The 26995-nt window shown below is 46.9% G+C and overlaps 4 protein-coding genes across 5 annotated transcripts in view; 2 read left to right on the forward strand and 2 right to left on the reverse strand.

Moving 5' to 3' along the window:
- LOC124707837 (importin-9-like) overlaps nt 1-5426 on the forward strand; it is a 13220-nt gene extending 7794 nt beyond the window's left edge. Inside the window, exons 2-20 of the mRNA XM_047239532.1 lie at nt 150-210; nt 282-346; nt 424-485; nt 566-689; nt 769-826; nt 936-1048; nt 1568-1645; nt 1736-1798; nt 1921-2016; nt 2123-2232; nt 2608-2797; nt 3696-3810; nt 3906-4018; nt 4099-4176; nt 4381-4458; nt 4527-4655; nt 4737-4790; nt 4882-4962; nt 5076-5426. Of these exons, the coding sequence (XP_047095488.1) occupies nt 150-210; nt 282-346; nt 424-485; nt 566-689; nt 769-826; nt 936-1048; nt 1568-1645; nt 1736-1798; nt 1921-2016; nt 2123-2232; nt 2608-2797; nt 3696-3810; nt 3906-4018; nt 4099-4176; nt 4381-4458; nt 4527-4655; nt 4737-4790; nt 4882-4962; nt 5076-5126 (1719 nt within the window). The 3' untranslated portion in view covers nt 5127-5426. The remainder of the gene's footprint in view (nt 1-149; nt 211-281; nt 347-423; nt 486-565; nt 690-768; nt 827-935; nt 1049-1567; nt 1646-1735; nt 1799-1920; nt 2017-2122; nt 2233-2607; nt 2798-3695; nt 3811-3905; nt 4019-4098; nt 4177-4380; nt 4459-4526; nt 4656-4736; nt 4791-4881; nt 4963-5075) is intronic.
- A 2473-nt stretch (nt 5427-7899) lies between these two features.
- Nucleotides 7900-9641, reverse strand: LOC124672897 (heat shock factor-binding protein-like). Of its 2 annotated transcripts, XM_047209062.1 has the most exons (6): nt 9530-9641; nt 9140-9193; nt 8990-9013; nt 8858-8900; nt 8115-8288; nt 7900-8009 (listed from the first exon to the last, which is right to left on the reverse strand). In XM_047209062.1, exons 1-5 carry the CDS (start codon nt 9563-9565, stop codon nt 8155-8157), a joined length of 291 nt encoding a protein of 96 aa, XP_047065018.1. In that variant the 5' UTR covers nt 9566-9641; the 3' UTR covers nt 7900-8009; nt 8115-8154. The 2 variants fall into 2 exon arrangements, with proteins under 2 accessions (XP_047065018.1, XP_047065014.1); XM_047209058.1 differs by having other exon boundaries at nt 7900-8288.
- A 1164-nt stretch (nt 9642-10805) lies between these two features.
- On the reverse strand, nt 10806-11354 carry LOC124707845 (RING-H2 finger protein ATL74-like). Its single transcript, XM_047239545.1, has one exon. The coding sequence runs from the start codon at nt 11352-11354 to the stop codon at nt 10806-10808; it is 549 nt and encodes a 182-aa protein (XP_047095501.1).
- A 5513-nt stretch (nt 11355-16867) lies between these two features.
- LOC124672915 (probable glutathione S-transferase GSTU6) lies at nt 16868-17865 on the forward strand. The gene has a single exon (XM_047209072.1). The coding sequence runs from the start codon at nt 16868-16870 to the stop codon at nt 17618-17620; it is 753 nt and encodes a 250-aa protein (XP_047065028.1). The 3' UTR covers nt 17621-17865.
- The last annotated feature ends 9130 nt before the right edge of the window (nt 17866-26995 follow it).

Consider the following 26995-nt stretch of genomic DNA (forward strand, 5'->3'; position numbering starts at 1 on the left):
ATGATATACCTAATCTGAGAGTGCCTTATTTCTCCAAAGTGCAAAGCAGATGCCCTCAGATGCAATAAAGTTATTTGCCGTTTTTAGTTATTAAAGTCGGTCTAGCGTTTGTGAGTGTCTTATTCATCATGTGCTTTCTGATTTAATAGGATTGTGGTTACAATGTGCGAGATTTACTTGAGAAGATGGTAATTGACATTATGGGGACAGGTATATTTCATCACCAGTGTTTTTAACTTTGTAAATCTCCCTGTGTTATTTACTAGTCTTGTGGCTTTTAGGGGTGCAGCAGTACCCGTTTCTTCATGCGCGTGCATTCTCCGTTGTGGCTAAGTTCTCTTCACTGGTGAACTTCCTTACCTTCATATTTCTTGTATGTATTGCTATATGCTCAGCAAGCTGATTTGGGGGAAAACATGTCAGATAAGTAAGGGGATCTGTGAGCAATATCTATGCAATGCTGCCCAGGCGATCGCCTCTGATGTGTAAGACCATGAATTCACTTGTTGTACAATCCCGGACAAAATGAGGAGTTGTATTTATCTGTGAGATATTTGTTTGCCAGGCCACCCCCAGTTAAAGTAGGCGCCTGTAGGGCACTGGCCCAACTTTTGCCGGAATCTACTCAGAGTTCAGTTCAGCAAAACATTATGGGCATACTCTCATCTCTTGTGGATCTTCTGAGGCAGGTAATTATGTATATAAAATTGTAAATCTAACCTGCCTTAGCTTTTCGAAGGAAATGAATACGTGGAGGTTTTATGACAGGCATCTGAGGAGACACTGCATCTTGTTCTAGAAACACTCCAATCAGCCATTAAATCTGGTCTGTCAGTGACTCAGCTTGCTTGTCAATGCATCTTGTAGCAAAATATGTGTATAATTTATTGATACTTTTTCCCCCTTAAAATTGATGTTTTCCACTTGATATGTAGGCGGCGAACAATCAACATCAATTGAACCAGTTATCTCTCCTATCATACTAGATGTTTGGGCCCAAAACATCGCTGACCCATTCATTAGTATCGACGCTGTAGAAGTATTAGAGGTAATTTATTATCAGAAGTTGGTGGTTCTCTTAAATATGTTTCATTTCTCGTATTCATGCAAATGTGATTATGGTTCATGATTAAATGACCCCGCTTCATATATTGACCACATGATAATCGATGTACACAGTACACCATAAAACCTTTGAAATTTGACTGCTGCAGTTTGCCACTGAAATTCGCCTGGCAGATGTTCTGTTTTCCTGGAAATTGGAAGTATCACGTCCCAATATGTTTAAGATTGCACATGGGAATTCAGGAAAATCAGATCTGTTGGATGAATGATTTTTTTTGCTACTCACGTTTCTCCTAAATTTTTAAAACTGATGAGTATGCAATTGTTGCGTATCTGCTCTGTATTGTTTTTCTTTATCATGGCTTGTTTTTGTTTCTTTAGTTAATTCACAGGAGCTTTGCCCGTGCATCTCTTATTATTTGTTGGAGGACACTTGTTACGATCTTTTTGGTTATTGCGCTCCTTATTTGCAGCCTACTTAACAGGATCCCTTAGTTTTTAGGCCATCAAGAATGCTCCTGGATGCTTACAACCGCTTGTATCTCGGATTCTTCCAACGATTGGGTCCATTTTATCAAAAGTAAGATGCTAAAACCAGTTTTATGTCATTATCATGGTTATTCTGTATTTGCCTGCTCTACGCAAGCCTTATTTGTTGTTCATTTGCTAGTCCAAGGTCCAGCCAGATGGACTTGTTGCAGGTTCGCTAGACCTCCTGGCGATGATACTGAAAGTATGCCTTCATTTCCTAAGTTCTATGAATTTCAAGGCAAATAGTATTTCTGAAAATGACGTATAACTTGTATTTTCATTGACTTGTCAATGCTAATCTTAATGCTGCCGTGTACATGTCAGAATGCCCCAGCTGCTGTCGTTAAGGCAGTATTTGACACATGCTTTACATTTATCATTCAAATTACGCTTGAAAGCGATGACCATGGAGAGATGCAGGTAAATGCTTAACTTTTGATTTTAATGATTCACGTGTAGTAGACCTATTTTGCATGGATGTATTATGTGTATACATCATTAATATGCTGATCTATGGCCAATTCAGAATGCGACAGAATGTTTGGCAGCATTTATATCAGGTGGCCGGCAGGAGTTGCTTGCTTGGGGTGGCGAACCAGGAAGTACATTGAAGATGCTACTTAGTGCAGCTTCAAGGTAACTCAAGATTATGTATATCTAACTTAGCGTTGCTCTTACTTTTCACACTTACACGATATGGAAGAAAACAAATTGCATATTTCTTAATTTATTGCAAAAACTTCACCAGCGATCTAGATGAATTTGTAGAAAGTGAACACCGCACCATTAGTCTTCTAGCTAGGAGCTGATGTTTGCTTCCCAAACTAAACATATTTCTGTAGCCGACTCAGAAAATCCTAGTAAACTGCTTCTTGCACATCTTCTATGCCAGTACATCGTTTAGATACACTATCTCTTTGATGAACCAAGCTACATTTTGTTCAACTGTTTAATTGTTTGTTTCGTTTTTAGCTGAATGCTTATATCATGGTTCTTTCATCGTCTTCACAGGCTTTTAGATCCAGAGTTAGAAAGTTCAGTATCGCTCTTTGTTGGGAGTTACATTCTACAACTTATTTTGCATCTACCTTCGCACCTATCTCCCCACATTCCAGAGCTCATTGCTGCTATTGTGAGACGTATGCAATCAAGTGACATTGCAGGATTGAAGAGCTCTCTTGTTGTTATAATAGCCAGATTAGTGAGTTGCATCTCTCTCTCTCTCGCTCTCGCTGTGTGTGTGTGTGTTTGTGTGGCGGTCTAACATGATTAATTTAACTTTTGTTTGTTTTACTGCCCTCTTTTCCTCCTTGATTAGTCTCGATTTAGGCTTGGTGTATGTAGTAATATGTTGGTTTTTATGCCATCTTAAATGGAAAAAATTCTAGGTATTTCTTTGGATACTCCATCATTTGGTTATAACACCTTAAAACTTGCCATTTCTTGGCTACTTCACATTTTATGATTTTCTATGTATGCCATTGCACCTCTTTAGGGTAACATGCCATTTATGTTTCACATAGGAGTCGATGATACGGATGCATAGTGGTCTTCCATTGTTTGTTGTGTACCATCATGTTTTTGCAAGAATATTTTTTAATTTGTGCCATCATGGGTTACACTGCCTCCAAAAAGGATTTAACCCCATTATCACTGGAAATCCACTTCGCCTCATAGGTGTAGATGGACCGTTTGACCAAAAAACATATTTTGAAATGTATAAAAATTCCAAAACATGGATATACATTGGGACATTTTATGCTTGAACACCAAGCTTCGCAAAAAATGACATTTTTTGTGGCCTGTGTAAAAAGACAATCTTCGGTGCTCCAAAATAATTTTTCACGAGACATTTTGTTGTATTTTTTACACAGGCCACACAAAATGTTTCTGTTCCACGAAACTGTGTGTGAACTTAGAATGTCTGAATGTACACTCAGGATTTTTTTTTCCGAGAAAACGCAAAGGACTCTTTGCTTTTCATTTCATTTCATTGAAAATATAGAAATTGTTACACGCCTCCTAGGAGGTACATTACAGAAATGTATTTAAAATGCATTATCCATAATAGGTGCATCAACATGTTCTAACTGCTGCAGGTACATCTAAGTGCACCAAATGTTGATCAGTTTGTCAACCTTTTACTTGCAATTCCTGCCGAGGGCTATGGACATTCATTAGCTTATATAATGTCAGAATGGTCACAACTACAAGGCAAGTGCTTATGCAATAGAATATTGTATGGTGAATAATTTATCTTTATGTTGGTTTCCCCTAATGAGAGGTTTCTTGGTAAATATATATTATAGGTGAAATTCAAGGAGCCTACCAGATAAAGGTAACAACTACGGCCTTAGCTTTTCTCATATGTACCCGTCATCCTGAGTTATCTAGGATTGAAGTCAATGGCCATCTTGTCAAGGTACTACCCCATTCTTAGTCTATTTGGTGCTCAGCAGTTCATACCTTATTGTACCATTAGTCTTACCCAGAAAAAAACAGACTAGTGCAGGTATTACCACACGGTCAAAAGCCCGGGTAACTCCTGATCACTGGACCAAGATTCCTCTTCCATCTAAGGTAACCAATGATTTCACAATCATAGTTTGTCTCTCAGAAATTTTAGTTTTGAAGGAACATTAATGTGCAGATGCATAAATGAAAGAAATCTCTCACCAAGATCATATTTTCGTAGCTATTATTAAATGTTGGGCCAGACATCAAGCTGTGTTTTCGTTATCTCATAACACTTACTGTTAGCATCCCCAAATATGGATTATGCAGATCTTCTCACTGTTAGCGGACACTTTAACTGAAATCCAGGAACAAGTCGGCGATGATGCTGACAACGTTTGTGAAGAGGTTTCTGCTCATTCGCTCAGTTAAGATTGTAAACTAGAACAGTCTTCTTAGAGTCTTTATCTATACAGGATAGTGACTGGGAGGAGGTTCAGAATGGTGATGGGATTCCACATGATATGTTACATGCAGCATCAGTTCCTTCAAATGCTAATCCATCAGTTGAGCACCTAAATGCAATGGCAAAAGTTTTTGATGAGGTATGCTAGTAATAGCTAATGCTCTTGCTGTGATACAATTTTGTTGTATTTATTTCTGTCTCTACTCCAATTGTACTATAGGATGAAGACGATAGTTACGATGATGATTTGGCAAAAACTGACTCTCTTAATGAGGTTTGCTTTCAGCCTTTCGCTGCAAAGTTCCATGTTTAAAACAAATCTGATGTTCACTCGATCAAGTAAATAAATTGCCTTTGCCTTGCAGGTGAAGTTGTTGGACTTTCTAACAAACACATTTGTCAACCTGTGGGAAAGTGATCGGCCACTTTTTGAGTACCTGTTGCAGGTGAGACGTCCTGGACTGTTAGTGTTTACAGAATGTGTCAAGATCTGTCCCCCACCTTCCTACTGCATCTCACTTTCACGGGTATATAGTAATGTTGAATTTATCATGTGCAGGGCCTATCAAACCCACAAAAGGTTGCTGTAGAGAAGGTTTTGCGGAAGTGAAGCATCCACATGAGATTATTTATTGTTTATCGGGCTTTATGTTTCATCAAGTGATCGGTTAGGTTTCGATGCGTGCTGTAGGTTCATTGGTTCGGGGTGTTTGGATGAGCGGTATTTTTTTGTAAAATATTTGTTCTGTATTTCAGTGGTGCGAAGTTTTTATCAGTGTGCAAGAAGACTATCCGTTTATGCATTTGATGCATCAGATGGTGTGCTGTTTGTAATTTGTATCCATGTTCGGCCCGTGAATGAAAGGCAGGAAGATATTATTTTGGCCTATCAACTAGTTTCTTTTTTTCATGCCGGTGAAGGCTTTCTAGTGGCAAAAGTTGTCTTTGGTCTGTAATCTGTCAGATGCGTTTTACATATTTGTAGCAGAGTCATTTTTTTTTGCCTTGTCTCATTAACTGCGGGAAATGCTCAGGTATTTCCAGGCTTTGCCTTTAGGTGAAAAATGACTATTTGCGTGGCATTATGGAAATCAAATGTTAGTTTCAGGTTCCAGGTTTTCCATGAAACTGGACTAGGTTCAGATGTGTTAACATGTGTAAGTTTGCATCCTTTTCGGGATAGAGGGAGCTAGTGTCTAGAGAAATCTGAATTTAGATAAATTTGTGGCATACTTTTTTGGAGAGGAGGGAGTAATAGACAAGACTGATTAGAAGAAGAAAAAGAAGAGCTTTATTTGTTCACTGGAATGTGTTGTATGAATTATGACTGAACGAACAGCTGAGAACACTTTCCTTCCCCTCCTTTCTCCACCCACTTTCCCGAGAGTCTCCCGTGAAGAATCGGGCCAATCCTGAGCCTCTCCTGGCGGTGGTGGAGGAGAGGTGCTGGAGCATCCACTGTATATAGTAATTCTAGGTTTATGCTTGTGATGTTTGGCCTTATGGCAGTGCTTAGGAGTAGTGTGCTGGATTTCTTGGACCAGATCTCCATCAGAGCTCTAGCGGTTGGAGTCAAAGGTGGGGAAGAAGATCATCGCAAGCATGTCCTTAAATAAGGTCTGTGCTACGGTCTGCGACTTGGTTCTTCTGTACAGATCGAGATCTTCCTCTTATCACCCTGATGGTCATCTACCGGTGTTTAGAGCAGGTCTAACAGACCCCGTAAAAGGGGCAAACCCGTATAATAACCGCCGATTTGAGGGGTTTGGCTCTACCCGGCCGTCTAGCACGCCCCGTAAAAACGACCCCCGCATCGTTTTTTGCTGTTTTGGATTACGGGGTGGGTCGTCGCCCCCTACTTGTGCGGGGTGGGAAGGGGAATACAGGGCCAAACCATCATTCTCTCATCCACTGCGCGCGAAGGATTTCAGGAAACCCAACTGCCACCGCCGCCCGCCAGATCTCCTCCGCACCGCACCACCGGCGATGTCTGCGACGGCCATCCGCTCCGGCGAGCTCCTCGCGTTTCCCGCCTCCGCCAGGCGGGGCGCGCCCGTGGCTCCCGGACGACGCCGAGGTCCGGCTCACCTTCGCCGTCAGTACGGCCGTCGCCGCGGGGTTCGCGGACTGGATGCGCGGCGTCGATCGCGCCGACGTGCCGCTGGACTACAGCACGGCGACTGTTGGACTGGAGCCGCCTCGGGTTCGATGAGGTGGACTACGGCTTCGGCGTGTCCGGGTACGTATGCCCTCACGACGAGCAGGTCAACTTCGCCGCGACGCTCCTATTCGTCAGGCCGCCGGCGCCCAGGCGCGAGGGGATCTGGGTGCTGAGCCGCATGGAGCTCATCGCCAATTACTCCAACAGCCGCGCATGGAGCTCCGTCCGTGGAAAGCAAATCGAGATCTCCCTCAAGTCATTCGCCAAGACGGATTTGATTTTGCCACGCGAACTGCATTGGTTAACTGTATGTTTCATGGCTGCAGTTTGTGTGTCTTCAATTTTTCAGCTTGTTGATACATTTATTTTTACTGCTGATTATGTGGCCTCTGAATTTGACTGTCAATTGTGTGTTCCGGGGATGGATGCTTCTTCGTTCCTGATATGAGGCAGAAGTAATGTTGTCTATGGTCAAGACTGAATAATAGGTGGGACTTCGGTGAGCGTGTGTGTTGAACAACTGCCACCCATGCTGGCAGGAATACCTGTGTATTTATCTGCTATGTTTGATCAAACTATGATGAATAGTTGTCTGAAATTGTTGTCAAAAACACTGTTTTGAGGGGTTGGAAACTCGTCCGATCTAGCGGACCCCGTATCCCCACCCCGTAAAACAGAATATTCTGTATGATTCTGTTTTACGGGGTAAGGATACGGGGTCTGCTAGTTCGGACGAGTTTTCGGCCGGCGAAAAGTGAATACAGGGCCCTCTACTCGCGTTTTAAGGGGCGAAAAAATACGGGGCCTGTTAGACATGCTCTTACTCAACCTCCAAGTGGAGGCCTTTCCTAGGGCTGGAAGTGGCGTTCCCCTTCTTCCTGGTCAATATTTATCAGGCGTTCCCCTTCTTCCCGGTCAATATTTATAAAAATGTTCAAAAATTCCGAATTTTTTTCACGTTTTCATCTCAACATTTTGTATGCACATGCAAGTTTTGTGGAAAACCAACATTTTATATGTCCCGTGAAATAGCACTGAAGTTATCTTTTTTACCCGACAGAAACAATATCTGTTTTCATGAAACTAGTCTGCGAGCACAAAGAACATTGAGATGTACCAGCAACATTTTTTTCGGATTTTTTTTTACATTTCAAAATACATTTAAAACTCATTTCAAAGATCAGGGGCATATATGCTCCTAGGAGCCAAACACAGCATCCCATTTCGGAAATGTTTCTTAACCGGAGTTGGAGTACAATCCTGAACACTGGCGAGTGGAATTGGACACAGGAAGGTGGGGACAGAACCAGTTCTAGTAAATCACTCACAAACATCACGAGCCAAGAGATAACTGTCATGACAGCTACTGTATTTCTCAAATGCACACCATTATGCATATAATATCTTTGTTAGAGATGAATGCCTGGAGATATCAACATATGACCATGACTCATACAAAGTGCCAAGTCTGCTTCACTCAGGCAGAGCTGCCTGCTGGCTTTGATTCTTCGTCCTTCGCCTTGGTAGGGCTCATACCATCACTGCCCATCTCGGCCTTGAGGTCATTGATGCTCAGCTCCAGCTCATCGATTCTTGCACCCATGTCGTCTAGTAAGCACTGGTTAAGGATTATACACAGAAGCAGGAGGTATGTGTATCCTGTTGGACATATAAGTGGCCGAAAAGAGTGAATGCTTCCAACATAGATGAATGGTGTGGATGTTTTTGCTAAAGATAATTTTACTCTTCCTAGCACCATCCTGTCCCACATATTAATTGAAGTTGTTCCAGATATTAGCTTTAAGATGCTAAGCGCGAAAGAACATCAGTGTTTGTTTCAGGGTTTTTGACAAGTAACGAAACTCAAAAGCAATAACATTGCATGTTGTAGGGGTTTGAATTTGCACATGGATTATCCTCCTATTAAATTCACGTCAGGAATCAGTATTGCATGGCATGTGTGGTAAGCAATCTAAAACCTCTATCGTTGTTTTTGGGTTTGTTTTGATAAATCAGTTTTTTTAGTCTTTTTAGTGGACCTAGCAGAACAATAACTGTATTTGTCAAATAGTCTACCAGCGACTAACAAACCATTATCCAATAAAACCATGAACAAAAGACTAGATTGATCAAAATAACCAAAATGCAATGATGTACTGGCTTGGCTTATAAAAGGATATTCTTTGAGATGATGTTCTCCGACATAGCTTGGAACCTGGTTTGCTGCAAGGAGATGCAATTTAGTAAGGGAAAAGCAAGTGGACCTATGCACATAGTACACCCTTACTTAACAAAAGTTATCAATGGCTCACCATCTGAACTAGAAGATTTTGCACCTGCAAGCAGTGGGAAAAAAACAAATGATGATCAAACAGTAGCAGGTAGAACAAAAGAAAAAGAGGCACATTCGAAATCTACAATCCTCATAGCACAAATACATATGAACTCAATCTGATACGTACGAAAGCGGTCATGTCAGCAGTGCTCTGGGCCGAGCCGTCCGAGTCCTGTTCGGCCTGCAATTGACAAAGGAACAGATTGAATGAGCAAGGTCGCCAAGAGCCAGGTTGACCCGATGGCCATGAAATCGGCGACGAGAACACCAGCAGAGGAGATGGCAGAATCCACAAACGGCCCATTTCTACGGATAAGGACCGCGCTGCATGCCCCCGTAGAAATTTCATACGCCGAACTGCCGAGAAAAACCTCGGAGGGGAAGCTGGGTCTACGAGCGCCGGCAAAATTTGCGGCGGCTAGAGAAATCGTGCAGGAGGCGGCTAAATCCTGAAAGCGCGCTCGTGGTTGGGTCGTTGGCGGGGGAGGAACGGAGGAGGTAAGGGAGTGGTGCTGACCTTGATGGTGATGCCGCCGGAGTTGGGAGAGGCCATCGTCGACGGCGGAAGGAACAGATCCGCTCGTCGGAACTCGGGGTTGGGATTCGTTCGTGGGATGAGAAAGTGGGGGGTTTGTGGTGGCGAAGAGTGAGCGAGCAGACCTCCTTGGTTTATCGACAAGGCTTCGGCCCACGCCAAGTTAGGCTCGTTCGGCCTTTGGACTTGGATCTACCGGCCAGCCCAAGCCCAGGAGGGGTCTCTTTTCTTACTTTTGGTTGAGTGGGCTTGTCTATTTGGATGGCCCACCCAATATATTTGACATTTCGAAAGCAATTGGCTCCTGTATCTCGAACTATAAAACGTTGTGATAGCCTACAATAGCAATGAAATAATCTAAAAAATATCATAGAAATGCCTTTTATAATTTTTATCGAAGATACTCTTTAGGTAAGTCTATCGAAATAACGATGTTTCAGTGAAACTGGATTGCGGTGAAAATAGAAAAAAACTTTTTTTTTCTTGTGCATCTGATCACTCTCTCGGCGGCCGTGATTTGTATGGAGAAGCTCCGCAACACTTGCTGAAAATTTTACCAGCAACGTCTCATGAGGCTGACACATAGTACTCATGATATAAACACCCCCTTCATGCCCAAGATCGATGGCACCCTCCCACCGTCGTCCTCTCCATGCATCGTTGTTGACCATAAGAAACACTTTGCAAGGTAAATTAACATGGAAGACCAACTAGCTCCCCTCTATCCTCCATCAAGCTCCACTGCACAGAGGTGTCGCTCCTGGACGTTCCCTCCTCATGTAACTCGTGGGTGGCTGCCTAAACCGTCCGTCGTATAGCGCTCGTCGAGTCCACCCCACGGTGCCCAAATTCTCATCCCTGCCCCCACCTACGAGCCTCTCCATATGGTAGATCGATGGTGGCGCCCATGGGGAATCCGTGCCCCTCCACCTTACAACCCTCTTCCTCCCCAACCTACTACAAATGATATGTCCAAAGAAGATTGATTTGTTATGAAGTCTCGTTCACTTTTCCCTAGATACATCACCATAAAACTTACTCCAACCAATCTATTTGTTTCCGCAACTTGGTTATCTTGTTTGTAGAATTTGTTAAATGTTCAACTTTTATTTTGTATCGCAGTGATACAAAGTTGTTCTAGTCGCTCCATAAATATTGTTCAGCGTCCATCAACAATGTTAATGCTTGTCTTAAAAAAAAATGCCCACACATCTCAAAATATCCATTATATATAGTATTAAAAACAATAGAAATCAAGCTAGCGCAACAGGACCCCGGGATGAAGAGTCCAACTGTACTGCTGCAGCCTTTCAATCACCACGATCTCCAACGTGGCCGCGTTTCTCCTGTCCAACGCCATCTCCGCCGCCAAAGCTGGCTCCGCCAAAGTGCCCTCCCCGGCCACCTTGACGAGCTCGCCTTCCGGCTCCACGGGCACCACGTCGGCGCGGCACACGGGGCAGAAGCGGCTCTTCTCCAGCCACGGGTCGACGCACCTGGCGTGGAAGCTGTGCCCGCACCTCGGCAGCCGCCTGCACCGCTCGCCGGCCTCGAACGCCTCCAGGCACACCGAGCAGTCGGCGGCCGCGGCGCCATCGGAGAAGAAGTCATGGCACGGAAGCGCCTGGAGCTCGTCCGCAGACAGGCCCTTGCCTCCGCCGTCCTCCGCGGCGAGTGCACGCTCCTGATGGGCGGCTGCGCGGGCGCCGGCCCCACGCCGCAGGGCCCATAAGATGACGAGAACGCAGGCGACGAGCATTACCGTGACGCCGGGCGCGATGAAGAACGGCGCGGAACCGGCTACCATTCTCCGCGCTACTGGCTAGCAGCTCGTGCGAGCAAGCTTTCTTTGCGTCGGTCTTCGGCAATGTTGCATCCGTGCATTCGGTGCATGGATATTGTTAGAGCATCTCCAGTCGCGTCCCCCAAACCGTCCCCCAAATCGCGTCGGATCGAGCGTTTGGGGGACGTATTTTGTTCGTGCCGCGTTTGGGGGACGTCGCTCCCCAGCCGCGTCCCCCAAACGCCGCCCCCAAACATTAAAAGTATTTTTTTTTGGCTAGAAAGAAACTATTTAATAATATTCAAATCGGTTGAACATAAACAAATTATATATAAAACTTCGAAAAAATATAATTAAATACATATAAACTATCTACTTCTTCTTCTTCGCTGATGGCCCCGCCTCGTCGTCGCCATCGCGGTGGCGCTTCCTGCTCGTCACCTCTTCCGAAGAGGCGGTGTCGGCGCTCGACGCGTCGTCGCCGCCGGTGCTCGTCGGCTGCGCCTTGGCCTTGGCCTTGGCCTTGGCGGCCTTCGCCTTGGAAGCCTTCGCCTTGGCCGCCTTCGCCTTCGCACGGGCCACCGCCGCCGCCGCGGCCTCGCTCTCTTCTTCCTCCTCCTCCCAGCCCAACCATTCCTCCTCGCTGTCAACCGGCGGCGGGGAATCGTCGCCGCTGCTCGGCGTCCCGGCTTTGTCCCACCAATGGCGCCAGCCGCCAGGCTTTCCTCGCCGGAGGTGTCGGACGGGAGCTGGGAGATGTAGCTCATCGTCGCTGGAGGTGTCGGATAGAGGCTTGGATGAACGACGGCGTACGTACGGGTCTTATTGAGCGCGGATGAACGGCGGCGCAGAAGTCGAAGAGAGCAGCGGTTGCTCTTCCGAGGAGTCGGCGCTCCATTCCGGCGGGGTTGGCGCGTCGTCGACGCGGTTGCCAATGCGACGGTTCCGCTTCCCGTCAACCGCACCGTCGCTACGTATGTGGCGGTTGAGCGTCCGAGCCGCCGACGGGTCGGCCCCGCGCCTCCTCGCCTCTCGTTTCGCTGTGTCCGGCGTGCCCGGTGCGTCCCCGTGGGACGGGGACGGGCTCGGGACGCCGGACACCGTATCGGGGCGCGCCGGACAAAAAAGGGCTTTGGGGCGCGCGGCTGGGAACGTTTTTTTGTCCGGCGCGCCCCAAATCCCTTTGGGGGACGGTTTGGGGGACGCGACTGGAGATGCTCTTACTTCCGTTCTTTGGCTTTGGATATGGTGATGGAGGTGTATAATGCCGACGCGTTTGGGCAAACCAAGGAGGATCGCCAGAACATCACTACCTATGCAAACTAGGCAACACATTGTACATGAGTTGCCAGCTGCGCTGTTGAAAAAAGTAAAGTAAAGAAAAAGCAAAGTTGCCAAGCCCACCACTGGTTTTAATCTGAGCGATTTTTTTAAACAATATATTTTTTCAATCAAATTTACAAATAATATATGATTTAAAAAATTTACGAATCTATGACTCGGCCGACTGTTAACCGACCAGATATGTGTGTGAGGCAGCTAAGTTAAAAAGTAGCAAAAAGCACACTCAGGAGCATGCATATGCCAGCCGACGATCGAGTTACTGATTTGTAATTTTTTTAAAATGTGTATTAATTGTAAAATTGCTATAAAAATACGTATTATTTTCAAAAAAATCACTTTTAATCTGAAAACTTTGGCGGGACATCTAGGGTTTGTCCTAAAATATAAGACACACTTCCTCCTCTAAAAAGACACTTTCAGTTGCATGGTTTTTGATTCATATTTTTTGCAAATCCATATCATCCATGGTTCAAAAAAGTGTTCCTAAGCGTACGCTTAAGAGTAGATTAGAGCTAAGCGGCGAAGCCTTCCGCTTACCTTTTAGCCTGAGCGAGAGGAAACACGAGGAGGAGCCATAGAGGTGGGCTCTTAGGCAGAAGCAAGAGGGTTAGGGTTAGGAATCCTATACTCATCTCAATTCCACTCCCGTGTCGAGGCAGAAGCAAGAGGCGACACCATTGGAGCTCCTCCGCGCCGCAGGTCAAGCTTCTCTTCCGCACCGCCCTCTAGATCTTCCTCAAGGCGCCTAGACAGAGTCCCCTTCCTCCAGCAGCTCGCCCCCCTCGTCCCCTTCCAGTCCAGATCGAGGGGATCATAGTGAGAGAGGCGAGTGTGCGTGGGTGGTGGCTACGACCTAGGACCTGAGAGGCTGGGATGCAGGAGGGGATCGATTTATTTCCAGTGCATGAGGTTATTGGGCCTTTTGGAGGGGATCAATGTGTTTGGCTACGACCTGAGAAGCAAGAGGCATCTTTTTGAGCCTTTTGTTGGACTAGAAACAACACATAAGTGCGGGAGGTTATTCAATATTTCCCATTTTAGGCTTACATATGCATGTTTTGCCTTACACGCTTAAGTGGCATTTAAGCTCGCTTAAGCATTAGTTTCTCAAGGCAGAGCCTCGCCTCACCGCTCGCTTAGCGCCACTGTTCAAAAAATCGGCCGAGATACCAATTTATCGGCAGGTTTATCGTGAATCGGTTGGTAACCGATAAGATTTCATCATATCGGCCAGTTTATCGTGCCACCGATATTTCGGTCGATTTTCTGCACGAGAGCCAATATTTCACCCGATTTTCACTCTCATGGCCGATATTTTGGCTGATTGTCGATGAAATTTCAATGAAACTTGGTATGGCAGTCGATATTTTCGTCCTATGGTTTTGTAGAATTGTGCATTAGCTCAAATTTTCCATTATTATTTATTCAAATGCAAGGAATCAAGGTAATACTTATGTGCAATGCTCCAATATTATTATTTGCATAGCATAATATAGAAAAAATAGTGTCGATAATTAGGATTTACGAAAAAATAAGCCGATGAATGGCTAACCGATAAAATTGATTAATTGGACGATAAACGATTAATCTTCATTTTAAGGCCAACCGATAAGTTAAGACTAACGATTTCTTGAATATTGCTTAGTGCTCAGCGTTTTTTTGAACCTTGATGTCATCTCACATATACTTACATAATTTTTCTAGTATATTAGTAGTTCAGATTATTGTCAAAGTTATATGTTACCGGTCAATGAAATTTAAACGCATCTTATATAGTTTAGAAAGAGGGTGCCACTGTTGGAATTAATCTATGTTATTTTTTTCATGGCCGAGATAATTAGGGAATTAGAAATTGTATATGCCATTGGTGCACACATTAGCCTCGAGGCTTCACAAGCCGATCCACATCGGCCGTGAAGCCGAGTTGTCAACTCTGTCACCGAAGCGACCATAGCCAACTGTTCACACATGAACACGCCCACATGTACTCTTGGCACCGGGGCTGATATATCGTAACACGTGCCGAAGGAGGCCGTCGATAAACATGGTGCACAAGACAGTCTAACCAACGCTTTTGTGAACTGAAACCCCACTCGCCCCAGAGGGACTAGGACATGGCTCGCCGCAACTATGGGTTGAGCTAGATCATTTTTCCTGCCTCTAATTAACTCGACCGTCGGTCAACGAGCAAAATTGTGGCTATGAAGTCAGCGATCAACAACGGAAGGGGAGACAAACCTTGAGTCTAAAACTAGATCTAATGATGAAAGGTTTGATTGGATTGTGTGCTTCCACCATTACTCCTCACATATATATGGGATTGTAGGAGAACAAGATTGGGATGCAATTACACACCTCGATCGATTCCGTTGATCAGTAACATGCCCTCCCCCCCTCCATATCACTTTACAGACTAAGTTGGTACCTTGGAAGTCTTTGAGCTTGCTACCTTGTTGTATGTTTCGGCTGCCCTCGTTATCGATGTCCCTTAAGGCCATCAAGCGCTTATTTTCCATTTCATCAATGGTTTCCATCATCTAACTAATATTTCTTTGTTGGTTAAATCATTTTTGTCTCGCAAACCTTATGGCGGCCATATTCATATCCACAGGTAGAATGACTTCTTGTTCATAAACTAACTTGAATGAAGTAACATTTGTAGTCATGCCACCTCCTTGGATGACGTGCTCGGTTATGAACTAGAGCCCCCTCTTTATGGGCAATGTTCCTAGAAAGGTATCGCTTTAGAATGTGAGTGTTGATATGTGAGAATCGATGCTTTGTCTCACACCGGTTATATGTTTATATTTGCACAGAGCCAAATGCAACAATTACATATAGAGATTAAGACAGGACATGACATGCTTGATTGACTCAATCAAGTCATAATGGTGTGTTTAACTTCTTGCCTTCTATATTGATTGTGCCTTATAATCTTGACATAATTAGTGCACAATGTTTGGCAAGGATTTATTCCTAACACAAACCACTTGCATCTAATCACTATGGGGCTTTCTCTATTCAAAGGAGCCTCCGAAATAAATAGGTTGGATAGTTGGTCACTACTCTAACACATACCGAGTTTTTAATGCAAAATTAATTTAAACTAACTTAGGTGGTAATTAAACACCAGTATCTACATGTAAGAGGATTTTTTGGGTGCCAACCGGTATAAAATAGAATAAAAACTTGCCTCTAACACACAATGTCAAAGATTATTATTATTCTATGCAATTAGCTAGTTGACCACATTACACGAGAAACATGCAAGATAACAAACAATACCAACAACTAATGAGAAGAATTGTACAGTATGACTAGACTCAAGCCATCAGTCAGTCTCACATGTGACAAACACATCATATTCTTGAACATGATGTGCAAGGCTCACCAGATCCACCCAACCCAACCATTAAACTCAAATGTTTTTTTTTAGCTCTCTGACTTTTGGACATGATACCGCATGAATGGGCCAGATCACACTGATACCCATGTGACTCTCCATAGTATGTTACATTAAGTTACATCAAGATATACCCGCAAAAATAAAATTTCATCAAGATATATATTTTGAAACTTACCTTAATAAATTTATGTATTTTTTATCATTTTATATAGGTCACAAATATACATATTTAAGTTTTAGATTTTGTACAAACATACCTGCATCCATTACCTACGTGCAAATATTACAAACATTTAATTTAAAACTACAATATGAAAAATACGTCCACTTTTTATGTGGTCCCCACCTCTTCACATAGGTAGCTTCCTATTGGCTGCAAATAGTTGACCTGACCTTTGGTTCCAAAGATACCCTCTAAATAAAAATCGCATTTATACTATCGGCATCGTCTTGACTCAATATTTTGAAATTTACTGGCGCAAATCTAGATATTTTTTCTTTTTTTATACATGAGACAAATATACATACATATTCAAGATTCATATTTCGTGCACACTTACCTGCAAGCATTACCTAGGTGTAAATATTTTTCCAAAATTTCTGAAGTTTGAAATACAATTTGAAAAACACGGTGGGCCCCACCTCTTCATGTGGGTGGCTTCCTATTGGCTGCAACAGATTTCCCTCTAATGAAGTGTAGCATTGTTGTATACTATACTATATACTACCTTGCGTCGTCTCGACTCAATCATCGCAGCTAGCAGCGTAGCACACTCGACCGATCGGCATGGCGGCAGCGGGGGCAGAAGGCAGCTGCGGCGGCGAGGATGAGGGGCTGACGCTGCTGGGGTTCTGGTCGAGCCCGTACGTGCTCCGCGCGCGGTTCGCGCTGAACCTCAAGGGCATCCCCTACAAGTACGTGGAGGAGGAGCTGTTCGGCGACGGGACCAAGAGCGCGCTCCTCCTGGCCTCCAACCCGGCGCACGGCGGGAAGGTGCCGGTGCTCCTGCACCACGGCAGGCCCGTGGCCGAGTCGCTGGTCATCGCGGAGTACGTCGACGAGGCGTTCCCGGACCGGCGCCCGCGCCTCCTCCCCTCCGACCCGCACGAGCGCGCCACCGCCCGCTTCTGGGCCGCCTGCGTGGAGCAGAAGATGGTGCCGGCGTGGGCCCCCGTGTTCTGCGGGAGGACGCTGGAGGAGCGGGTGAAGGCGGCGGGGGAGCTGGTGGCCGTGCTGGAGACGTTCGAGGGAGTGCTCGCCGGGGGGAGGACGGAGTTCTTCGGCGGGGAGAGCGCGGGGCTGGTGGACGTGGCGCTGGGCGGGTTCATCTGGTGGCTGCGCGCGTCGGAGGCCATGTGCGGCGTGAAGACCATCGACCCGGCGAGGACGCCGCTGGTGGCGGCGTGGGCGGAGCGGTTCAGCGCGCTGGACGGTGTGCGGGAGATGGCGCCGGACATGCCGACGCTACTGGAGTATCACCTCTGGACGCGGGCTCGCTTCGGGCTGCCGTTCCTCCCGCTGCACCAGCCGCCGCTGTAGATTATTCAGTTCCAAGCTGCTTCCAACTTCCCAAGCCAACCATCGCGCTGCAATTCAATGGTGTAGTAGTGTCACTAGGCTTACTGTGGTGTGTTCTTAGCGTTCTCGCTTCGGATTCCTGAATTTCTGCCTGTAGTGTTGCTCTTATGAATAAGGGTGTGACTTTGGATCGAGAATTAACTCAATTCTCATCCAAGTCATCCAAGTCATGGTATCCCCACCATTTTATTGTATGTGAGCAATTACTTTACTCGGCCAATATGTTTTCTGTTGCGTCAGATACTATCTTAAGTTTTTTGAGATTTAAGGCACTTGAAGCTGCCACCCGATCGATTAGATAGAATAGAGGGTTTATGTATAGAAAGTTGGATGACCGGTCGCTTTTACAAAACAAGCAGCACCCACCACCAAAATGATGGTTGCTACTCTACGGGAGCTACGTCTCCACGCACAGGCGGACACTAATCCCGGTCTTGTAACAGATTGGGTTGAGAGGAAGGTAGATGATGTTATGAATGATCAACTTTGTGCTCCGATCTCGGATGATGAAACTGAGAGAGCATTATTTATGATGCACCCAGATAAATCACCAGGACCAGATGGATTTACTGCTGGTTTTTTTTTTTTTACGTTAGACATTGGAACGTGCTGAAATCTTCTATATGTGAGGCAGTTCGGAATTTCCTGAATGGAGGCGACATGCCCGAAATAGTCAATTCGACGGTCATGGTCCTTATTCCTAAGGTTAAGAATCCGCAAGATATGTCTCAGTTTAGACCAATATCTCTTTGCAATGTGCTTTACAAATTAGCATCTAAGGTGTTGGCCTTGCGTCTAAGACCTATGCTAGAGGAATTAATATCGGAAGAGCAGAGTGCATTTGTCCCGAGATGCCTAATCTCGGACAATGTAATCCTTGCCTATGAGAGTATTCATTATTTGAAGAGGAAGAAAGGAAAAAAATCTGGAATGTGTGCGGTGAAGTTCGACATGGCTAAAGCATATGACCGGGTGGAATGGTCGTATTTACGAGCTATCATGACTAAACTTGGCTTTGCAAGTGAATGGATAGAGAGAATGATGGCTTGTGTGGAGACAGTCTCTTTTTTGGTGAGAATGGTTGTTATTCGGAGACATTTAAACCTTCAAGGGGATTTAGGCAAGGTGACCCAATTTCACCGTATATTTTCTTGATTTGTGCGGAGGGATTTTCTTGTATGCTAAAATATTATGGTGCTGGACATCTTTCTCGTGGAGTAAGGGTGGGTATTCATTGCCCATGGATTTCACATTTGTTGTTCGCAAATAATTGTATGGTGTTCACACAAGCAACATAGGTAGGGGCCAATAGGTTGCAGGAGATATTGGAAAGGTATCGAATTGGTTCGGGACAAATGGTTAACAAACAGAAGTCGGCCATTTATTCAGTGCTAATGCGGATGATAATATGAAGCTGGAAGTTCATCAGGGCACTGAGGCCTTGGTGGAGAAATACTTGAGTCTACCAACTGCTCTAGGCGATCAGCAGATGATCAATTTGAGCATATTGTAGCCACTGTCAAGAAACTAGTGGCAGGCTGGGCGCCACGGCTACTGAATATGGCAGGGAGAGAAGTATTGATCAAATCAATTTGCCAGGCAATTCCCACATATTATATGAGTTGTTTTAAGCTGTCTAAAAAAATGTGCAAAAAGATAGCAGCAGTGGTTGCTCGTTTTTTTTTGGTGGAGATGATACTGAGATGAAGATGCATTGGGTTAAATGGTCTCAACTTGCTATTCCCAAATCGTGTGGAGGTATGGGTTTAAAGGATTTCATACTCTTCAATAAAGCTATGTTAGCGAAACAAGTGTGGCGATTGATTTCTAATCCAGACTCTCTATGTGCTAGAGTTTTGAAAGGAAAGTATTACCATAATGATCATTTTATGATAGCCAGAATTAAAAGGAACGCATCTCATACTTGGAGAGCGATTTTGTATGGCCGGGAGGCTCTGGAGTTGGGGCTAATAAAGAGAAGGAAACTGCTGGGCGTCCCCCGGGGGATCTGATTCCCCAGCCCCCGGGTCCCCAGCCGTCGGATCAACCATTTTGACGGTTAGATTTGCATGTAGCAAAAAAACACCTCCGGCAGCAAAAAATCACTCCCGGCAGCAAATGACTGAAGCAAAAAACGGTTCGTTCAGAAAAGAAAAGAAAAAGGCTGGGCTCGCCGGAGACCTCGCCGGAGACCACGTAGCAAAAACAAATGTGCTAATGTAGCAAAAATGAAAATCGTCGGAGACATCACCGGAGAAGGAGACATCGCCGGAGAACTCACCGGGGAACTCGCCGGAGACTTACCGAAGACCTCGTCGGTGACCTCGTAGCAAAAATATTTTGCAGTTGTAGCAAACATCGCAAAAAAAAGTAGCAAAAAAGTAATTCCTATGTTGCAAATCCACGAAACATATGGCCGCAAAAATCCCCAATACACAATCCCGCACGTAGCAACACATAACACCATTGGAAGCAACCCCGACCACGGTTGGTAGCATCGCCGTGTGTCGTTTGCAGCATCCTGGGCCAATGTAGCATCATCTCCAACCTATATTAGCACTGTCGTCGACCTAGGGTAGCACCGTCAGTCTTCGTACGTAGCATCACATGAAAAGGAAAAGAGATGGGCGTCATCGTCACTGAAAATTAGGAGGAGGAGGAGGGGTGGGCGTCATGGCGTAGACGGAAGAACCAGGCCGACGTACAGGGAGGGTGGGGCTAGGGTGGTCTCCATCTCCGGCCTGCAGCACGTAGGGCAAGCACCATCCATCTCCAGATCCCCTCCTCTCAGCACGACGGGAGGGCGCCGGCTGAAGGGAACGGCGACGGGCAGAAACTCTGCCGAACTAGGAGGAAGACCCGTCCTCGTCCACGGCCTGCTTGTTGTCGCGGCTATGGGTGTGCATCCCCGCACCGTCGCCTTGTCGAGCAGCTTCAGCACCTCCTTCACACGCCTCTCGCGGCCAGAGGCAGGGAACCGGCGGAAATCCGGCTCCGGCCTCCAGGTCTGCAGCGACGGGGGAGGTGGAGTGCGGCGGGAGCTCGGTCCGGCGTCGAGCAGCTTCAGCACCTCCTCACACGCCTCTCGCGGCCAGAGGCAGGGAACCGGCGGAAGTCCGGCGGAAATCCGGCTCCGGCCTCCAGGTCTGCGGAGGAGGCGCTGCACACGACTAGGCGGACTCAGCGGAGGGCACGTCGGCGGCAGAGCGCAGCGCACGACTGGGCGATGGCGGCAGGGCCGCGCGGCCAGGAGAAGCTACGACGCGCGCGAGGAATTCTATTTCCATGGTTGCGCCGAAAAGAAATGAGTGGATCTGAGAGAAGTGCGGTGGGGAAGGGATAAGGCAGCAGCATCATGTGTGGGTCCCACTGACACGTGCCGTTACCAGGAGGCGGAGGTTGCGAGCGACGGGATCCCCCGGAGGTTTCTAATCATTTTCCTAAAGAGAATTGGTGACGGTACAAATACTAAAATCTGGGATGATCCTTGGATCCCGACTAATCCAGGAAGGAAGCCATTAGTCATGAAGACAAATTCTGATGTCACAGTAGTACAAGAACTATTAGATCAACATACTGGGGAGTGGAAGGAGGAGCTATTAACAACACAGTTTGATTCGGTTGATGTTCAAGCTATTGTGAAAATACAAACTGGAAAGCTGGAGGAGGACATATGGGCATGACACCTAGAGAGACATGGTAATTTTACTGTACGCTCGGCATACAGGGCCTTGCTGCAAGCAAACGAGGTTATAAACTCTACAATGGGATCGGGGGGAGCTGAGCAAGTTTTCTGGAAGCTCTGGAAATTGAAAGTATCACCTAATATTAGGAACTTTTGGTGGCGAGTTATTAAAGGATTTATTTCATGTCATGAGGTTTTAGAAAATAGGCACATTGAGAAGTTGGGCTATTGCCGTGAATGTGGAGAAGCCAGTCTATCCACCATGCTCTTTTTGAGTGCACTTGGGCAAAAATATTCTGGCAAGAAATCAAGGTTATTACTTATGTAAAGTTGCCAGTACTACACCCTTCTAGCTGGGCCATGGATTTAGTGGATAGCACACAAGTTGATCCTACTGCAGCGGTTGTTATATTATGTGGAGGATGGGCTGTTTGGTCAGAGAGGAATGACAGGGATCATGGTGAAAGATCAAAGTCACTGTCTGAAGCAGTTAAATGGACAACTGACATTACGATTGATCTAACAACTATTGCTCCGACTAGGTGCTCAGTATTTCGGGATCTGAGGAAAACCTCCCGGGTCGCTCTCCCCCCGAGCGATTCCGGAGGCGCCCCGCACGTAACCTACAGGGAGCCACCCAAGGTCGATCTCCGGGCCGCCGCTGCTGCCGCCGGCGGCGGCGGCCGCGCCCGTCCCGTCGAAACGATGGAGGGCAGGGGAGGTGCTCTTCTACGGTGCTTCATGGGAGGATGTGGGTCGCCGGCAGAGGGCATGGGCGGCGCGGCCGGGTTGGCCGTGGTCTGAGGCCCTTCCGCGGAGCGTCCATGAGGCGAAGGTGGTGCGCCGCCGGTCGTTGACCGCGGCTGGGGAAGATCGGGATCCGATCTGGGCCTTCGGCCTTGGATCTGGGCCTGTGAGACCCAACCAGGCCGGGTTGTGATCTGCCGGTGGATCTCACCGGCGTTCTGCAGCCGTGCTCGGTGCTGCCCTTTCCTCTGGTGACGTCCCGTTGGTCGGTGGCTGGCGGTGGTGTGCCCTGCCGGTGTCTCCGGCGGCAACCATGGCCAGTCTGGGATGGTCGCCGGCGTGGGGCCCGACCTGAATAAAGGCGGCGGTCCTAGGGCCTCTCCCGGGTGAAGACGAAGACCTACCGGAGGCCTGGACTCGCGATCTGGCCGGTGTGTTGAGTTCCGGAAGGCGCCGCCGGCAAGTGTAACAGTGCTTTTATTGCCTGGAGTTTGCTGGATCGGTGGTATTCGGTCGTGCGCACCCATGCTTTTATTCCGACCGTTTGGTCTGGAGGGAGCGGCGCGAAGCTCTTTTCTGTGTTGACACCAAGTGACAGTTGATCCATGGTGAAGTCAGAAGAAGAGAATATCATGAAGGCCGAATTGGAGGACTAGCTAATGGAGGTTCAAGTCTTTGCGCTGTTGAGGAGCTTGCTTGGTGTTCCGGACTTCGCAGCAGTGGTATGGAAGTGGGGGCGGCAACACATGTGAGTTTCGAAGTCTTACCTTTCAGGGTGAAAACCCAAGGTCTGGCCTTAACTGGTTGTGCCTGACAATGTCCTTGTTGAAGGCATTATTTTGAGAGCGAAGACTATCTTCATGGTGAAAACCTAAGATCTTTGATCGAGCGACGACGGCGCTGGTGCACTGTTTCCTTCTTGGAGGCGTCGCTTTTGAAGAGTCTGATTTTCAGGTGTTGTCTTGGTGGTGGTTGTATTACTGTTGCTAGGCCTGTGATGCTGTAGCGGGACTTTTTATTTCTTAGTTTTCGTTTTCTCTTTTTTGGTTGTGTGCATCCGTAATGTTTTAGAGCATTGCGTTGTTGCAGAGGCTGGATGTAATTGGTATCCTTCGATATTAATATATTCCCTTTATCGAAAAAAAAGGTGCTCAGTATTTCACAAGAGAGTCTAAGGTGGAAGCCACCAGTACATGATACTGTCAAGTTCAATGTGGATGCAGGTTTCGATGCGACATCTGGAGAAGGTTCTTCTGGTCTTCTAATCCGTGACCATGCAGGATCTTTATTGAGAGCTCAAGCTATATGGTATGGTTATGTTGCTAGTTGCCTGACAATGGAGGCTTCGGCGGTTCGTGATGGTGTAAAATTGGCGGCAGACCTTGGCTTAGCTTGAGTGGAGGTGGAGACAGATGCCAAAGAAGTTGTTAGCCTCTGGAAGGATCGATCCAATGGGAGATCTAAAATAGCGGCAATCCTTCATGATTGAAGAACTAAGCTCCGACATGGAGTTTTTTAAGCTTGATTTCATCGGGCGGAAGGCGAATGAAGGAGCACATCTGTGTGCTAAGCAGGCGTCATCTAGTAGACGTAGGTGTCTATGGATAAATTATATTCCTACCTTTCTAGTACAATGTCTGCGATATGATTGTAAGTATGATGATTAATTAATGGAAGTTGTTTGTTATGGTGCTAGAGGGCCGGCCGGGGGCCTTGTCCACGGCCGGTGGCAAGAGAGAAGGGATTTCCTTCTTAATTCTTGCTTGATTAGATTGATACATCTCCTCTCCATATATAGAGAGGTTTACTTGACTCCCAAACAAGGCTTACTTGACCCCTAAGCAAACCATAAGACTAATGGGCCCAGGCCCATGACGTACTCTAACACTACACCCCACCTGGACATGCAGCTCGTCCTCGAGCTGCAACCTAAACAAACCATGACTCGACGCAACACAACCCTAACACCTAAAAACGAGCATTTTACATCTCGGCTTGTTTTATTACTCTCAACCTGAAATAGACTTGGACGCTTTATTGTTGACCCCTGAACATAAAGTGGACCCCATCCGCCCGTCGGACGTGCACCTGTACAACCACCCGGATCCCATGGAAACCGGCGGGACAAAAGGAGCCGCGCGGCGGCCGGCGGCGGAATGTAGTGGTGCTACGCGGTGCGCTCCTGTCGGTGACACCATGCCTTCTCCCCGCCGGATGACTGTCGATGGCGCAGACTTTGAGGTCGCTGCCCGCGGGAAAAACAGCATGTTCACCGCCCGTGGGGGAAACCGCACGCCCAAGATCCCCAACGCAGCGGACGAGATCGAGGTCCCTTGCGCAACGAAGCGCAACTTGGAGGAGCTGCAGCTGCAGATCACGCATCTCCCGCACACGCCGACGCACTAGGAGGCCACGCGCAGCAGCCTGCAGCCTCACCGGCGCCGACACGTGGCGGATAGCGATCCAAGCCGGAAGCGGTGACGGCGACGGAGGAAACGGACCTGGTGGAAGGGCATCCGGGCGGTGTCGATGTAGAGCCCGGGGCCAAGGTCGCTCCCCACACCGCCGAAAGGCGGGGACGGCGTCGGTGGCGGCGGCAGCCGCTGGCTGCGGTGTTGGTGGCGACGGCGGCAGGCTGCTGCTGTTGCGGCCTGCCCACAAACGGCGGGGATAGCGTCGGTGAGGACGGCGGCGCCGCGCGGCGGCGTTGGTGGCGGCGGCGTGCCGCCGTTGTCGCTGCGCAGCCGTCCCGGTGGGGAAGAAGGCGGCCGGCTGCTCGGAGAAGAGGGACCCCGGCGCCGAGGAGATGGTGGACGAGCGGTAGCGGGGACTCGCAGCAGCCCGGCGTCGGGTGGCGGCGGCGACGCAGCGTCGGGCGTCGGGCCAGCGGCCCGGTGATCGCGGCGGAGGCCGCTCGGTGCGTCGGCTGCCACGGCAGCAGCACCGCCGGCGGCGGAGGCCCGTAGGGGCCAGGCAAGTAGAGGTGGATCTCCTGGACCGCGGTGGCGAGATCGCGGAGGGCTGCAGTGATCTCCGCCGGGGAGAGAACGGCGGGGACGTCGGATTGCAGCGCCGGTGGGTGGGAAGAACTCGGTGGAGGGTTGGACATGATCGAACCCGGGAAAACTGATACCAAGTGTTATGGTGCTAGAGGGCCGGCCGGGGGCCTTGCCCACGGCCGGTGGCAAGAGAGAAGGGATTTCCTTCTTAATTCTTGCTTGATTAGATTGATACATCTCCTCTCTCCATATATAGAGAGGTTTACTTGACTCCCAAGCAAGGCTTACTTGACCCCTAAGCAAACCATAAGACTAACGGGCCCAGGCCCAGTCTATTTGAGGTTGAGAGTAATAAAACAAGCCGAGATGTAAAAGGCTCGTTTTTAGGTGTTAGGGTTGTGTTGTGTCGAGTCATGGTTTGTTTAGGTTGCAGCTCGAGGACGAGCTGCATGTCCAGGTGGGGTGTAGTGTTAGAGTACGTCATGGGCCTGTGCCTGTTAGTCTTATGGTTTGCTTAGGGGTCAAGTAAGCCTTACTTGGGAGTCAAGTAAACCTCTCTATATAGAGAGGAGATGTATCAATGTAATCAAGCAAGAATTAAGAAGGAAATCCATTCCCTCTTGCCACCGGCCGTGGGCAAGTCCCCCGGCCGGCCCTCTCGCGCCATCCCTTTAGCAGCACCATAACATTGTTGTTGCCCAAAAAAAATGGGTCTTGCCTGTGGGGAAATACCCAGTTACTATCTACATGAAAAACTTTGCACCCGAAAAATGCAACCCTAATTACAACCATAGACGTGCAAAACCAACAGTGCCTAAGCTGAATGAGTCATAACATAATTCTGTCTCGTACATCTAAGAATTATCAGCCCTTGCGATTGATTCCGTGGTCCCTGGTGGGTCCTATTATCTCACTGTTCCAACTACCAACTCAGTTCTATTTACTCCCTCTGCGTATTAGGTTTTCTAAAGTCAAACAATGTAATTTTAACCAGGTTTGTACGAAAGAATATCAAAATCCAGAATGCTAAATTAGTACCACTAGATTCATCATGAGGCATATTTTAAGATGATATACATTTGGTATTGTGGATATAGATATTTTTCTCAATAAAATTGGTTAAAATGCATTCTTTTTTATTTGGGTACAGTCTGTAGGTAGCAATGCTGCTACAGATGGAACGGAAAATTGCTTCAAAAAATCCATATGAAAATTGCTTCAAAAAATCCATATGAAGCTTACTTCAAAGTCAAGGAGAACATAAGACACATGCTTAGTTGTCTTTTGGTCATTATAAGCCGTCTTTTCTTTTGGAGCATAAAAAATTACTTGTCCACAATACTCAGGTATATTTTAACCTGTTATATCTGTTGTATTTGTGTGAACAAGATACATATATATACCAGCATGACATTGCCATCTAGTACTATCTTTACATCTGTTTTATGACTTCCCCAATTTTTATGCTTGTTTGATGTTTTGTATGAAATCAACACCCTCTTGTATTTTGTTCACGCTCCGTCACTGCTTCTAGATGTATTTCTAAATAAGAGGGCTCCCTAGTCATTTCATCACAACTCTGCAATCTGAATCTGCAGCTAACTCAAGAGCCCAACACCTTTTAGGCTGCTTTGGAGTTTGTTGGTGGAGTGGAGTTGAGAGATAGACTGGGAGAGTGAAGTGGAGATGAGTAGAGCTTTCCTAAATATAGCCTAATTCAGTAATTCAATGATCTGATTATATTATGCACAGTTATGAAGACACTTTAGTCTTAAATATGAATTGACGCTCATTTAGTATAACCAATTTAGTACTCCCTCCGTTTCTAAATATAAGCCATATAGTTTAAGAGCCGTCTATGCAATTCATGCCACTCCCTCTATTATGAGTGGTAAAAGGTACCAT

The sequence above is a fragment of the Lolium rigidum genome, chromosome 1, assembly GCF_022539505.1.
Source record: "Lolium rigidum isolate FL_2022 chromosome 1, APGP_CSIRO_Lrig_0.1, whole genome shotgun sequence".
In the NCBI taxonomy this organism is placed as follows: domain Eukaryota; kingdom Viridiplantae; phylum Streptophyta; class Magnoliopsida; order Poales; family Poaceae; genus Lolium; species Lolium rigidum.

Bases quoted from the DNA above. Each gene is read 5' to 3' on its own strand.
- LOC124672915 (XM_047209072.1), top strand. From the start codon at position 16,868: ATGGCGGCAGCGGGGGCAGAAGGCAGCTGCGGCGGCGAGGATGAGGGG.
- LOC124672897 (XM_047209062.1), bottom strand. From the start codon at position 9,565: ATGGCCTCTCCCAACTCCGGCGGCATCACCATCAAG. The intron at 9,014-9,139 runs GTACGTATCAGA...CACTGCTTGCAG, and splicing joins CTGCTGACATGACCGCTTTC to GTGCAAAATCTTCTAGTTCA. The intron at 8,289-8,857 runs ATATCCTTTTAT...ACCAGTGCTTAC, and splicing joins GGAGAACATCATCTCAAAGA to TAGACGACATGGGTGCAAGA.
- LOC124707845 (XM_047239545.1), bottom strand. From the start codon at position 11,354: ATGGTAGCCGGTTCCGCGCCGTTCTTCATCGCGCCCGGCGTCACGGTA.